General features: G+C 35.8%; 2 protein-coding genes across 4 annotated transcripts; both read left to right on the top strand.

The window, feature by feature from the left end:
* The first annotated feature begins 1833 nt into the window (after positions 1-1833).
* On the top strand, positions 1834-6227 carry LOC131015391 (histone deacetylase 2). The gene is made up of 13 exons (XM_057943772.1): positions 1834-2127; positions 2249-2304; positions 2803-2920; positions 3546-3608; positions 3817-3885; positions 3967-4133; positions 4248-4312; positions 4417-4463; positions 4689-4733; positions 4815-4865; positions 5018-5104; positions 5350-5437; positions 5511-6227. Exons 1-13 carry the CDS (start codon positions 1870-1872, stop codon positions 5615-5617), a joined length of 1221 nt encoding a protein of 406 aa, XP_057799755.1. The 5' UTR covers positions 1834-1869; the 3' UTR covers positions 5618-6227.
* Positions 6228-7745: 1518 nt separating this feature from the next.
* Positions 7746-14775, top strand: LOC131015357 (K(+) efflux antiporter 4-like). Of its 3 annotated transcripts, none has more exons than XM_057943732.1 (20): positions 7747-8212; positions 8741-8784; positions 9642-9700; positions 9793-9871; positions 10062-10123; positions 10200-10275; positions 10355-10429; positions 11054-11125; positions 11239-11322; positions 11663-11731; positions 11890-11967; positions 12238-12326; positions 12624-12720; positions 12874-12927; positions 13046-13141; positions 13244-13432; positions 13521-13598; positions 13710-13754; positions 13926-14015; positions 14282-14775. In XM_057943732.1, the coding sequence occupies exons 1-20, from the start codon at positions 7981-7983 to the stop codon at positions 14297-14299; spliced, it is 1686 nt and encodes a 561-aa protein (XP_057799715.1). In that variant the 5' UTR covers positions 7747-7980; the 3' UTR covers positions 14300-14775. The 3 variants fall into 3 exon arrangements, 2 of the variants coding, with proteins under 2 accessions (XP_057799715.1, XP_057799714.1); XM_057943731.1 differs by having other exon boundaries at positions 7748-8212; positions 14151-14775; XR_009098498.1 differs by lacking the exon at positions 14282-14775 and having other exon boundaries at positions 7746-8212; positions 13513-13598.
* Positions 14776-15140: the final 365 nt, after the last annotated feature.

The raw sequence follows: 15140 nt of genomic DNA, 5'->3' as shown, positions 1-15140 counted from the left end.
TGTACCAACCTAATTTATATTTTATATTTCTCAACAACAATAAAAATGTACACTCTCTTTCTCAACTCTCTCTTTTTATAATAAATACTTATTACTTTAAATTTAATTTTTTTTTTGCACTATTAATTATATCTTGAAGTATAAAAAAATTGATGTTGCTTTGTTGTACCAACCTAATTTCTATTTTATACTATTTCTCAACAACAATAAAAATGTACACTCTCTTTCTCAACTCTCTCTTTTTAAAATAAGTATTACTTTAAATTTCAATTTTTTTGCACTATTAATTATATTTTGAAGTATCAAAAAGTTGATGTTGCTCATCGAATACTCAATATATTTAAAATTATTATTTTTTTAACATACATTGCATAAAACAAGGCCGTTTTATATTTTACTAATTGAAAATTCAAATAGTGAAAAATGGACGGATGATACAATTGATACAAATTTAAAATTCAAAATAAAAAAAAAATATTTTGAGAATCCGTTTTAGGATAATTTGATTTGTAAAAAAATATATTGGCAAAATTTGGATTAAACGTAAGCATTCAATTGATTTCTTTTTCTCCCTCCAACGCAGAATAATTGGCATTGCAAACAAATAATTTTTGCCGATTGTCAAATTTGTCACATATTTAATCTTGTCGCTTTGATTTGAAATTTTATTCCTTTTTACCATAATTACATATTGTGCATTATTATAGTACACTATTATATAGCGACTGATTTAGAAGAATTTTTTTTTTTTTTTTTGAGGAATTTAGAAGAAAATATTAGAAATTTAGAATGGCACCAATATTTAAATTTGCAGATAGTTATATAAAATCATTGGTATTTTCTTTAAAGAGCTAGTTACTTATAACCTGAACTTATAATTTCAACTTCCTTTTGAGAAATTGTTTAATTATGATTCATTTAAATTTTTCCGAAAGTCAGAAATGACACAATTAGTCGGAGTTGTGGCAATGGTTTTTCTCTGTTGAAATTACACTTCAAGCTTAAAACAATTTGCCAATCGCCACGAAATTGAATTGTGATGTATTATACACTAAAAAGAATTTTTAACAGTAAATAGTCCATCTTCATTGAACCACCAGCATAGCTGAAATCACACCTGAAAGTTGGCTAAGTTGCACTAACGCGAACAACGATTTCTTTGCTCTTTTCGGGAAAAATTCGTCCTCATCACTTAACCAAAATTGTTTGAGTAATATATCAAAATTCTCGTATTGGCATTCATCAATCAAACGAATATTGTTCAAAAACAATCAAAAACTTTTCCTGCAGCAAACTCGACACAATTGTTGGCCTACTTTCAAGCGTGGTTTTGACGACACCGATGGCCTGATGACGATATACTATTTACCATTGAAAGTTTCCTTTATTGTACATTAACGGTTCTAATTTAGTAGCAATTGTTCACAATTTCACGTGTAATTTCGAAATATCAACTACTATCACAGCTCTAGTGTGATTGTGGTATTTCCAATGCCTATAAATTTTAATAATTCATAATTAGAAAAAAAAACCCAAAGTCCAAAATAATAATAATAATACTCTATTTATTTATACTATATTAAATATACATATATATTTATACTATAATCTTAATATTGATAAATATGGTTGAGCTAAAGTAAAAATTCATTCAATATTTATAAATTAAATATAATTATTTTATAAATTAAGTACAAAAGGTGTGTAGTCTATTTTTTTATCCAATCCCTTAATAGATATATATGAATAATACACAATAAATATTTATAAAAAAATACACAATAAATAAATAAATAAATAAATAAATAGAGCGACCTTTCCCTCCTTCACCTTGTGCTAAATTTGGTCAGTGAGTCAACGCCCAGAGAAATGTCAAGCGTGCCCACGCGGCGACACGTGGCGCCCATCCACGGCACTTCTCCACCGATCAAATCTTCCGCCACTCTCCTGCACCTCAAAAACCTCCGCCACTCAATCAAAATCGCATTTTCCGGCGATATGGCGGCGACGTCTTCTAGTAGGGGCGAATCCTCCGATACCGCAGCATCTGTAAGCCACGGCGGCGAGTCCGTTCGTCGCAACCGAATTCTCTCGAGCAAGCTCTACTTCGATGTGCCTGCTTCTAAGGTGAAAATTTCGAAGTGTCGATGGCGGATTTAATCCACTGGACTTCGATTTGAAGCGCGGGGCATGAAAATTTTAGTCAATTTATCTCGTTTGCTGTTTTTTTTTTTTTTTTTTTGTGTAGATTCCGCTAATTTATTCGTCTTCGTACGATATCGCCTTTCTCGGCATGGAAAAATTGTGAGTAATCTTCACCTCCTAGCAATTTTAGTGTATGTTAATTAATTTAGCTCGTGATAAAGCAAAGTAGGATTTGTAGAGGTTTTCTTGTATGCATTCCATACTTGTTCTTATCCAGCTCATCTCTTTTTATGTAATTATTCATGATTATAATGTATAGTTCAAATGGCACCAAAAAATGAATAACGAAGAAGGCAGTATCTGTAGCTGTCACTTGCCTGTTCAGTTGTTGCTACATCTTATTAAGCTGCATTTTTTCCTTGTGTAGTTTTCCTGTGTTGGTTTGCGTAGTGTTCGTTGTCGATTTCACTCATGTTCATCTCAGTCTGCTTGAGTTTGTGCATGATTATCTGAAGAGTGTATTATTGAATATTGATGCCTCTGGAAAATATGAGAAGTGCTATGCACCAGATGTTTGGATGACAGTATAAATGAAGGTTCATTGGCTTTTATTTCACAAGTCTGTATCTAAAATATATGTTTCTGAATATACTTCAGGCACCCTTTTGATTCATCGAAATGGGGTCGGATATGTCGCTTTCTGATAGCGGAGGGCCTTCTGGACAAAAAGCATATAGTTGAGCCTCTGGAGGCTAAGCGGGAAGATCTTCTAGTGGTATTTGATCTTGTTCACACATTAGTGATGATTTTATATATGATTTACCTTGAGTTCTTTATTTTCTTAGGAGATGCAATATATCAGTACGAACAGCTGACTTGAGTTTTTTGTTGGTATATTTCATCCGTGGTGTCAACTACTATTGTTTTATCCACCAGAAACTTTTTATTTTAGGAAAATAGGTCCCTAATGCCTAATCGTGACACAAAGCTAGATTTATTTATGTGTTATATTTCAGTCACACTTCCTTGAGCTTGCATAACTAGCGGAAGTTCCCAAGCTGAACGAATGAATCATGCTATGTTGCAATAAGTTGGAGGAGCTTTACCCTTTTTACCTTGTGGACGGCCATGCTTTACTTTACTGTTCGTGAAAGTAGAGTTTTTCTTTATCTGTTACCGAATTCATTAACATCTTTCATGGGAGTTTGAATCTTGTCACACACAACTGTTTTTCGCCAAAAAAAAAGAAAAGAAGCAGAAACATGGATAAAGTTGCCCAAGGAATTGTGACTTTTAAGTATTAATTGGATTCACTGTGTTTTCATGTATTTCTTGTACTATGTTATATAGTATATAATATGGTTGGATTTGACATATATATTTTTGCTACTTGGGGACAGGTGCATCCTGAATCATACTTGGATAGTTTAAAAAGCAGTTTAAATGTGGCAACAATAGTTGAGGTGAGTTTCTGCTGCATTTTTTCAGGTTAAAAGAAAACAAAATTGTCTCGCATCATCTTTTATAGGATTACATAACAGCTTTTGTTTGACTTGAAATTGTGTGAAGGGGACTTTGGTTGATTAAACAACGGAATTAGGTTTATCACTGACCTATTCATTTTCCTATTTGATACTGATATCTTAACAACTCCGCGGCCATAAAATGTAGGTTCCGCCGGTTGCATTATTGCCAAACTGTCTTGTGGACAAGTACGTTCTTCACCCATTCCGCAAACAGGTAATACTTAGTTGAATTTCTTCTTCTCTTCTTCTCTTCTGATTCTTCAGGATCCTTTTGACAGGACTTAATTTACCGCAGGTTGGGGGAACCATTTTGGCTGCTAAGCTTGCAAAAGAACGTGGATGGGCTATCAATGTAGGTGGCGGATTCCATCATTGTTCAGCCCAAAAAGGAGGCGGATTTTGTGCTTATGCTGATATCTCTCTTTGCATCCAGTTTGCTTTTACGCGTTTAGATATCTCCAGGTATCCAATAATTCACCAAAGTAACAGAGTTGGGGCCTCCAATGTGAAGCAGATCCTTGAATTTGAAACTGTGACTTATGGTTTTTTTGCTCATTAGCTCTAATCAACGCACAGGGTGATGATAATTGATCTTGATGCGCACCAAGGAAATGGCCACGAAAAAGATTTTTCTGATGATAGTATGAGATCTAGCTTAGCCTTCATCGTATACTCTTCAAGTGCTTTATTTTACTGTAGCTTGCAGTGTCGACACACTTCTTCATGATTCTTATTTGTGGTGCAGGAAGAGTCTATATCCTTGATATGTACAATCCAGCTATATATCCATTGGTAGGTTACCTAATGATATACATTATAAACCTCTTTTTTGGCTTTGAAATTTTGAAGAGTAAAAATATAATATAGAAAAGATATCTTCAATTAGTCATTTCTTTTTTGGTTCCTTTATATTTTTGTTTTATAGATTTTTCTGAGGTTTTTGAAGATCAATGTTACATGAGCGAAACATCACCTCCTTTTATGAATATGATTAACTTTTATTTTCTGTACGTGAAGGATTTTGAAGCCAGGAGATATATCACTCAGAAAGTTGAAGTAGCGGTAAGAATGATCGTATATATGTAAGTGAGATAAAGTTCATCTCTACTGAGAGTAATATGCTCTGCTACTCTTTCATAACAGTGTGGAACAAATACTGACGAATATTTGTCAAAACTCGATGGGGCACTCAAGGTACTTCAGGAGTCCGCCATTTTACTCATTTGTTTGCAATTTTCAGACAAGAACAATGGTGTTGGACTAAAATTGCATTCTGAAGGAACTTTTTCTGTTTTTTTCTCTTTCGTTGGGATATAAGATTCTGTTGCTTTGTAATGAACCTGTAGGTTGCTGGCGGCGCATTCGACCCTGAATTGATTATCTACAATGCTGGAACTGATATTCTGGATGGAGATCCTTTGGGCAAGTTGAAGGTAAACCTTTAAGCTGTGAATTTGTCACTTTTATACTGTGTGTGTGTGTGTTATATATGCCATTTTGCACCAATAACTTTGGTACTTCGGTCTACAAGAGCTCAGTTGTGATATCGTGTCAGAAGAAATGTGGTCATATATGAATTGTGCGGATTCGTACCTATACGTGCTGGAGAGCTTCGTACCTTCCATGTTTCGCACACTTTGTCTATCATCTACGTGACGTATGCAAAATCCATGTGCAGATCAGCCCCGAAGGAATTGCCACAAGAGATGAAAAGGTTTTCACGTTTGCTCGTGAGAGGGGCATTCCTCTACTAATGCTCACATCAGGTTCCAATTCCTTTCTTCTGAAGTACCTAATGCATTTCTAGGTACTTCTCCTCTTACACCAGCTCCATCTCAGGTGGTTACATGAAATCTAGCGCTAGAGTGATTGCAGATTCGATCATAAATTTGTCGAAGAAATCATTGATAACCATCGGGAACGATCAAAACGTCACGATCACATGATAATATCGTTCCCGAGCTCCGTGGAGAACTTCAACCACTTGCTCATGAATCATCATCGTATGTTGCCACAGAGTACATATAGCTTATAGCTTTGTGCTTGTATAGTCTTGTTTTGTGCCTACAGATCAATGCGGCTGATCGTTGAAGGTGGAGTGAGTACATACATTTGCTCGCGTATTCAGAAATTCGACTCCTCGAGAGCATACTGAGCTAAAACCAACGGGCTTGAGATGAAACAAAATGCGTTACTAGACACCGTGTCGTGCAGGTAAAACGTTATAATGTACCGTGCTTCTCATCATGTCGAGGGTTCGCGTGTACTATGATGGACTTCCAAATATGGTGTATGGTTAAATCATGTAATTGGTAATGAATAATGATAGCAACATGCAAGAGTGAAAGTGCTATAAGTAGGAGGTTGGGTTGTCACCTTAAACCTATGCTAGCACACTTTTTCTTTTTTTAGTTTATGTATTTATTATTTTATTTAAGTAGGTAGGAGAAAGGGGGACGGCGGGAATCGCTCGTAGTCTCGCTCTTTATATAAAGAAATCTTACCGTTTGGATGTCCTCTTCGTGATTTGAAGGTTTCGGATATCTGTATTTCTTAGTCTCACTCTTTATACCAAGGAATATTTACCGTTTGGATGTTCTCTTCGTGATTTGAAGGTTTTGATATATTTCACGAAAAAATTTGCAATAAGAAAATGTGTTTTGCGTTGCACGAAAATGTACAAATTACATAGGAGGTATAAAGAGGATCAATAATGACATTTTGGTTTGAATAATCAAACTTATTGATTGGAGGATAAACGTCTTATTTATTAGTTGCATTTCATTATCAAGGGCGAAGTTGTTTTTTTTTATTGGGGGGGTGTTCTGATTGATTGGAAGAAAAGTGTTTTACCTTGTACTTCGTCGTAAAAAAGAAGAAGAATATTTTGCGTTACACCGTTTTATATAGTAAAAATAGAAAATTAGCTAAGATTTAGATTCAAACCCTTATTGAACGCCAATTAAACCATAATGTTTCAAGTTCACATTATTACGCAAGCACTAGGGAAGAAAATATGTGGAAATGAATGAGGAAATTGATGTTACTATGATTGAGGCATAATTCTACGTTAACTTACATTTGTTCATTAATATATTTTAATTAAAATATTGAATAAATTTTCAATATTAATTAATTAGTTATTATTCAACACCGATTTAATGCATAAGTCCCCTGGCCCTACTAGCTATGAGGTTTCCATGTTAGTATGGGACATTAAATCAGTCGATTTGACTAAATTATTGGTTTGACTGATTTGCATTTTTTTGAGGAAATTTGGAAGACCCCAAATGTTTTATTGTTTTTTTAATTTTTATATTTAGATGGGTAATTGACTAATTGGAACTGTGTGGTCAATTCTCAAATAGGACAATGTCCCAATTCAATAAACAACCATGTCTTGTATTGAATATAATATTAAGTTTTGATTTTCAAAAAAAATTAATATCCTTTGCAAATTTCATTAATTGTCGTTCTAATAATTTTCACGATTTTCCTATTAGCATTAAGCACAGTCATTAAAATTATTTGAAAATATTATTCGGTTAGACAATTCTTACTATTATTATTATCATCGTCCATAAAACTAATTATAGGTTAAAATAGATAATTTATGATTTATCTGATTTTTTCGTACATTTTATTAAGGTCGAACTATTTCTGAAAATCTAGCCAAATGCATTATTAGTTACATCAAAAAATTAATAAAAAATAACAATTTAAAATCTAAAAGTTTGGTAGACCAATAAGCAAATTCTAAGACTATGCTAAAAAAAATAGTTACACAGACTGCGATCTACAAATTCTAAAATCAGCATTTTTTACTTTCTTGTTTCTCAAAAAAAAAATACTACTCCCTATATACTTTTTGGGAGTGGAAAAAGAATTATCACAATTTCGAACGAAAAATAGAAAATACGTGTGTGTGTATATATATATTAAAAACAAAGAAACAAATAAAACAGTCACGTGGTGTGCGCACCCTGAAAAACATCCCTTCATTAACATCTTAATCGCACTTAGTTATAATCACATCTTCATTTCCTAATTACGACTTAAATACTACGAATTAAATATTACGCAAACCCAACAATTTTCGCAATTCTCTCTCTCTCTCTCTCTCTCTACATCTCTCTCTCTCCCTCTCTAGAATTCACACACTCTTTGGGTAGTGTAGTAGCTGTATCACAACTTGCGCCTGCGCTGCACCGTTGCGGATAGCGACAAGCAAGCTAACCGACACTCCGCCGCCGACGAATCCGAGCGCCGGGGCCTGCTTCGCGTGCGCCGCCGGCGGTGCTGCCTCCAGATGAGTAGATCGCTAGCCGCCGTCGTCTTACTGGCAATGGCGCTGGTCGCCGCCGCGGCGTCGGAGGATTCGAAGCTGGTCGAGGAGGGGGACGTCGCCGCTGCCGCCTTCTCCAATGCGACTGGCACTGAGCTCAGTGGGAATAAGACCAGGCCGAAGGAGGACACGTTTGCTGATATGATCGATCGCGCGCTCGAGAAGGAGTTCACGGAGAATGAGGATCATAGTGAAGGTTTTGTTAGATCTCAGTTTATTGTGCCGCTTTTACTTAGCTTTGTTGATTTTCGGTTTTGTTTGAATTTGCTCGGATTTTGGTTTTGGTGATACATGTTTCGTTAGGGTTAACATTGGGCTTTAGTGATTTCAATGAGAAATGAGGGATATATTTGAAGACAATTGTCCATTTTCAATTTGTTACTCTTAATAGTTTATACTAAGTGAAGTTTGGAATCTAGAGGTTTTATGAGCTATATTGGTTTCTTATGTGATATTTTAAACTGTTTTTTCTTTTTATTTAATTTAGGGAAAGGGTTCTGAAGGTCGTCTGTTGGCTGCAGCTATTATTGATTTTCATCTATTTATGGGTCCAGCAAGAGTCATTGTTGAGCTAAAGTTTTTTATTATGTTTACCATCTTAATCATTTTCTAAAAATAACGAGCATTTTGTTTTTATTCTGCTTGTTTTAAGTTTCGTATGATTAATGTGATGGTGGATTCTTAGTTGATACTATCTGAAATTGTTCTTGAATTAACCTGGCAGCAAATGATGCTGGTAGCTTCAACAACAGTGTGGCTGAGCAACAGGTTTGTGCCTTGCAACTCCAGCTCTTTGAATAGCGCTTTTATCAGATTTTGGCATAACCTGATTAGCTTGGTAAAGGGAGTAATTAATTGCATATGACAAATGCCCCTTGAATTGGAGGGTTCAATTGAATTTTGCAACGTGTTCTGGAAATTTGGAAATGCTTTTCATCAATGTTTTTGTGTTTCTATTGGAGAAAGTGCTCCGTGAAAAGAATTTTCGCTAAAATGACTGGGAATTTAATAACAAGCGCAAAACAGAAGAATTCCACAATAAGTGGGAGATAGTTTGCTAATCTCTTGTCTTAATATGGAAGCTTAAGATCTCTCTTTTTTGGATAATAGCTTCCAGTATTCCTTGATGTCTTCTTTATGAACTGGACCACTCCGCCTTTAGTTGTTCCAGAAACAGAAATGACTTAACGGTGTCTGGATTTGGGATCAAGCTCTTATCATGACATATATACATTATATTTCTGGGGATTGATTCGTTGAACTGGACAGTGGGGGAGTATAGCCTTATTGGCATTGGGATCTGTGATGTGTAATAAGTTTAGGGATAATGTAGCTGGGAGGCCCTTTGCTTAGCCTTGTGTTAGTGTCTCTATATTCTAAAATTAATGTTTTCTTGAACACGAGTCCTTAGGATGATATATACATATGATAAACCACAGGAAATGGAAGACTAAAAAAATGACTAGCTTTAGTTGAACTTATCAATAGCCAAAGCTTGGTTCAAATCATTATTAATGAACCAAAGTTTTTAAATAGACAATCAAGATGAGCGAACACTGGCACGGTTTGAATTGCAAAGAATTTTGCTTTTGCTTTATTTCTGGCTTACTTTATCTCATTTTCAGGCTGTTTTGGAAACAGTAGCTAGAGTCAAGCCAAAGAAAAATGAAACAAAAGAAGAAAAGTATGTATCTGTACAATTCTTGCACCATTATTTTCCACCTAACATATTTGGTTTCCTTTTTATTTATATGCATTATCCTCGTGTAATTATAGATCCTTTAAATTTAATCAAGTTTTCAATCTGGACAATGACAATGGAGCTGAAGAGACCCCAACATTAATTGATAGAAAGGTAAACAATGTTATTGCTCTTGTAGTTCCATTAATGACATTATTTCTGAATGTTTCTCTAGTAGAATTGTTATCTCTAAGAGAATGAAGAAAAAAATGTACAATTAAAGAGACAAATTGGCAGTTAAGTAAGTCAGAAATAATCTTACTACTGTCAGTGTGTAAATGAACATTTTTTTGTCTATGTTCAGGATAATGTATTTATCATATCAAATTTCAAATCCAAATACCCTGTGCTGCAGTTAGACTTGAGGTACAGTAACAAGCTTGATAAGTTTTCCAATCTCATCTTTTTGGGTTCTAGGTTATCTGATGCAATGATCTTGCAGGCTCATATCAGACCTGGTTGTTGTCATTGTCTCTGCAACTTGTGGTGGAATTGCTTTTGCTTGTGCTGGACAACCGGTCTGATCTCGGACCTTGGCTTGCCTGATTATGCTCACTCTGTCAACTATACTTCCTAATTCCATGAAACACTTTGCAGGTGCTTACTGGGTACTTATTGGCAGGATCGCTTGTTGGACCTGGAGGTCTTAATGTCATCAGTGAAATGGTGCAAGTATGTGACTATACTAAATCAACTCTTGACAGTTAAATGTCCTATTTTGCATTTTAGATGCCTTTGCAGGGTGAATTTTTCCTTGTAGAGTAGTTTTTTTATGGTTCACCCATACATGAGTTTTCTTTGCTCCCAAGTTCCAATATCTTGGGAAATGAGAGGATTTTTTTATTTAATTGGCATGGTATTATCCTTGCTTTTCATTCTGAGATTCTTTGAATTTAGGATGCTCTTACATTTTATTCTTTTAGTGTTGGGCTATGATTTCAAATTAACCCTACAGGGGTAAAATTGTGAGTGTAATTTGAAGAGAAGTTTGCGTAGCACAGCCAGAGTCAGTTTGGAAACACTACAAGTGAAATTAAGGCATTTAATTTGAGCATACCTTTGATCAGTATATATCAGTCTCCATTTAACACTTTTGATGTCTTGCTTCAGTTCTTTTTTACTACAAACGATTCATAATGGCCCGATAAGTAAGCATTTAAATGATTTGTCTGATTGGCTCTTTGTTTAGTAATGAACTGCTCTGTTTTCTGTCATGCATAATGAGTTATCCTGACTTGTCATTTGATGATATTTTGAGACTGCTCGTTTCCAGTCTGATGCAACTTATCCATACAGGTTGAGACAGTGGCTCAATTTGGTGTAATTTTCCTTCTGTTTGCCCTCGGCCTGGAGTTCTCCGCGACGAAGGTTAGCTGTTTTTATAGGCTGCTTTAAAATGAGAGAGTACTGGTTTTTGTCCCTTTGTAGTTAGACCTGAAGCAATTAGCTGTTTTAAGCTAATGACACATTCGACATTACAGCTACGAGTTGTTCGTGCAGTTGCTATTCTTGGAGGGCTACTTCAGATTCTCTTTTTCATGTGCTTATGTGGAATTATAGCCTCGGTATGTTCATCAGATGGGTTTTAGTTGCTGATCTTTTATTGCTTGCCAAAAGTTTTAAAAGTTTAGTGATTAAGTTTATAATTGACCATCAAATGCAAGTTCTGTAGTGAGGCTCCTCTGACAGTTGTGTCAAGTGTAGGCTGTTATATATTAAAATCTTGGCTGTTTGTATGTTAATTTAGCTAAATAATGCCACAGTTGTTTCCTTTGGAAACTTATGTTACTTGAAAACAAATGACCTATTCCTTTGGCTTAGTTTTATGGCTATGTTATCTTTGGAATCTATTGTGTTTGCACTTGAAGATAATATTTCATCTTCTACAATTGTCAATTTTTCTAGGCATGTGGTGGCAGAGCTTCTGAGGGTGTATTTGTCGGTGCTTTTCTATCAATGTCATCTACAGCAGTGGTAAGCTCAATGCATCAGTCACTTGGTTGAGCATTGCTGCTAGTATAATTTCTTTAAATGTAAACATGTAAAAATGCTACCTTGCTCTGGGTGGGTATAGCACTTCTTCTCTTCATGTTCATAGAGTTTCTTTTCTTATCCATGACTTCCTTTATTAGGTTTACAAGTTCCTGACGGAGAAAAATAGTACAAACGCTCTTCATGGTCAAGTGACTATAGGCACACTGATCTTACAGGTATCATGACTATTGTTTCCTTTTACTGCACGGCTCTCTTACTAATGTCCCACAATCTGCTTTCTTCAAAGCCTTTGTGTTTCCTTGATTACTCCAATCTTGAATAAGGAATTTCATTTGTCTTGTTTGGCATAACAGTTGAAGGCTTCCATTCTACAACTCCGATAATCTGATTACAGCTTTATGTTCTCATGCTCTTTCTAAAATTAATCCATATCTTGTCTGCATGGGTTAATGTTTTTTAAATAAAATCCACTATTTTATTGTCAGGACTGTGCTGTGGGATTGCTATTTGCTATGCTTCCAGTTCTTGGTGGAACTTCTGGTGTTATGCAGGGAGTAATTTCCATGACTAAATCGTAAGTTCAATCCTCTTCTTTTCTCGCACTGGATATTCTTGAAAGAGCTGCTTTTGCAGACTAACTAGCATGTCTAATTTAAAAGGACATTTTCAATTAGCAGATAGAAAGTTGCATTAGTCTGGCCCTGGTTCTGACATCTTTTCCTTGCATAATTCTGTTATTGCATATTTGATTGACCAATGTATCATCCTGATACTTTGTATATTTGAGCTGAATACATTCTTCTTCTTGTTGGCTAAAAACTGCGATAGTTTTACACTGTTAGACATCATATACTGATAATCCATTAGCCAGGTTGGTGGTTTTGATTGCGTTCTTGGCAGCTCTAACAATGTTGTCCCGGACATGCGTGCCTTGGTTCTTGAAACTCATGATAAGTTTGTCATCACAGGTGAACTTAAATGTTCCAATGTTTTTGCTTCTTTGTGTTTTCTTTACTGAGTTGAGATGTTCTTCATCCACTTGGGCAAGTTGCGTAGCACAAATATGTGCAAGCTGCATCAATTGGTTAAAGTTACCATAACATGCTTGTCTCCTTTCGCAGACCAATGAACTTTATCAATTGGCATCAGTTGCATTTTGCCTTCTTGTTGCTTGGGTTAGTTTCCTCGACACTTTTTCTAACTATAGCTCTGTTCCCTTATCTTGTCCTTGATCATTAATTTGTCGTGTAACTTCTAAGTTGATGGATCCTATATACTTGTTATGTGTTCCAGACTAGCGACAAGCTTGGTCTCAGTTTAGAATTGGGTTCATTTGCTGCGGGAGTGATGATAGCTACAACTGATCTTGGTCAACATACCCTTGAACAAGTATGATTAACTTTTACGCTTCTTGATGGATCCTATATACTTGTTTCTTTCACAAGAACTTCTGTTTATGCTACATTTGATTTTCCACATCTTTCGGTCCAGGTTGAACCTATTCGCAACATGTTTGCTGCTCTTTTCTTGGCTAGCATTGGCATGCTGATCCATGTTCATTTTCTATGGAATCACGTTGATATCTTGCTGGCTTCAGTTATACTGGTTGTCATTGTGAAAACGATAGTAATTTCTGCTGTTGTCAAGGGATTCGGCTACAACAACAAAACTTCGCTTCTTGTAAGTTGCCTCCTCATTTGTGAAATTTGAAATTGTTCTACACGTACTACTCATTAACAACAGTAACCTTGGTCCTTGAGCCATGTAGGTCGGTATGTCTTTGGCACAAATAGGGGAATTTGCTTTTGTGCTTCTTAGTCGTGCCTCAAATCTGCATCTTGTTGAGGTAAGTACTTTATTATGTAATCTCCCTATACCGCGTTGATATTTATGAGATTTTCTGTGCCTTCTTAGAAATTATTAATTTCTTTTTCTTTCTTTCTTTTTTTTAATCCAGGGGAAAGTGTACCTGCTGCTTCTTGGAACTACAGCACTCAGTCTGGTATTAATACTCCCCCCTGCTTGATCTAGTTCGTTTATTGTATATGCATTTAACGTTACGGGCTCTTACTTGAGATTGCAATACGGCCAACAGCTTTGTTGGTAGGGGGTCTGGATACTAATATGGCTTCCAACCGATTCATCGATGGTTAATGACAAATATATTCTGCAGGTAACTACTCCATTGCTTTTCAAGCTTATACCAGCAGTCGTGCACCTTGGCATCTTGTTACGCTGGTTTTCCCCTGAAAGCCAAGTCGAGGTAATAACGAAGAACCTCCCTTGCCCCTGCTCCTTCTTCTTTCTTGCTTCTGATGACATACTTGGGCTTTAAACAATGTCATGATACGGCTACATACGTTTCTGATTTTTCTCGGAACATGAAATTTGGCTCCAGCTTGGACTCAAAGGAGACATTATCCGGTCAGACAGTACGAAGCAGCGAATTGCCTTGATATCTAAGGATCTCTTGATACACGAAGGATGACAAATTCATCCCAATTGTAACACTTCCACATTTTACCGCAGAAAATTCTCCAATTTTAGCACATCCGATGCCCCCAAAAGTGGAGGATTCTTCGCCTCCGTGTTCTAACAGCATGCCCGTGTGATGTGCTATCTCGTATACATACATCTCTAACCAATGTTGCGCAAGACAAAGCCATACGCGCCTCCCACACCAACCCCACAGGAAGTAATCTAACTGCTAGAGCCGCTAACTATCCGACGTCGGAGGACTAGGTAATATGCTCCTCATTTTCAGTGCTTTTTTCCCCCATATTATTCTTCTTCCATGTAAAATAGTTTCTGCTTTTTCTGTGCCATTCAGACTTAGTTGTTCCTTTTTGGCCTCTTTTTTTTCTTTTCTTTTTTTGGCTAAGCACTTAATTGTATCTTTCGCTTATTTCTCGTATATCTTCAATTGTAGAGCTTTGATATGTATTGTCTGCATTGATTTGAACGGACATGCTGTACAAAAAATGCTTGTCTAACAACGAAGTTGATAGAGGAATTTTCTTCGATTTGGGATTTTTTTTTAAATTATCAGATTTTAGTTTATTAATCATTTTTGTTGCTCGATATACTATTGGGGAGTCGGGTGAGTTCATCGCACCATGAGACGTGTCAAGATCCCGATTCACTGAAAATATGGGTTTGGATTCGGATCTTGATATGTCTCGTAAGTCCTTCTGTAATTAGATCTCGAAAGTATGTTTTTATTAAATAGTATTCGTTGAGGTAAAATTTTACACGAGGGTGTTCAGTTGCTTGAGATTGAATAGTTTCGTAATTACCTAAAATTATTTTTGTCACATGGGATAGATCAAGATTTATAAGTCATGACTAATTCTACGTGACATTATCTCAAGATTAAGTATAAGACCTA

Source organism: Salvia miltiorrhiza, chromosome 3 (assembly GCF_028751815.1).
Source record: "Salvia miltiorrhiza cultivar Shanhuang (shh) chromosome 3, IMPLAD_Smil_shh, whole genome shotgun sequence".
NCBI classification, from domain to species: domain Eukaryota; kingdom Viridiplantae; phylum Streptophyta; class Magnoliopsida; order Lamiales; family Lamiaceae; genus Salvia; species Salvia miltiorrhiza.
The sequence above is the reverse complement of the archived record's forward strand: the minus strand, read 5'-3'. Positions and strand labels throughout refer to the sequence as shown.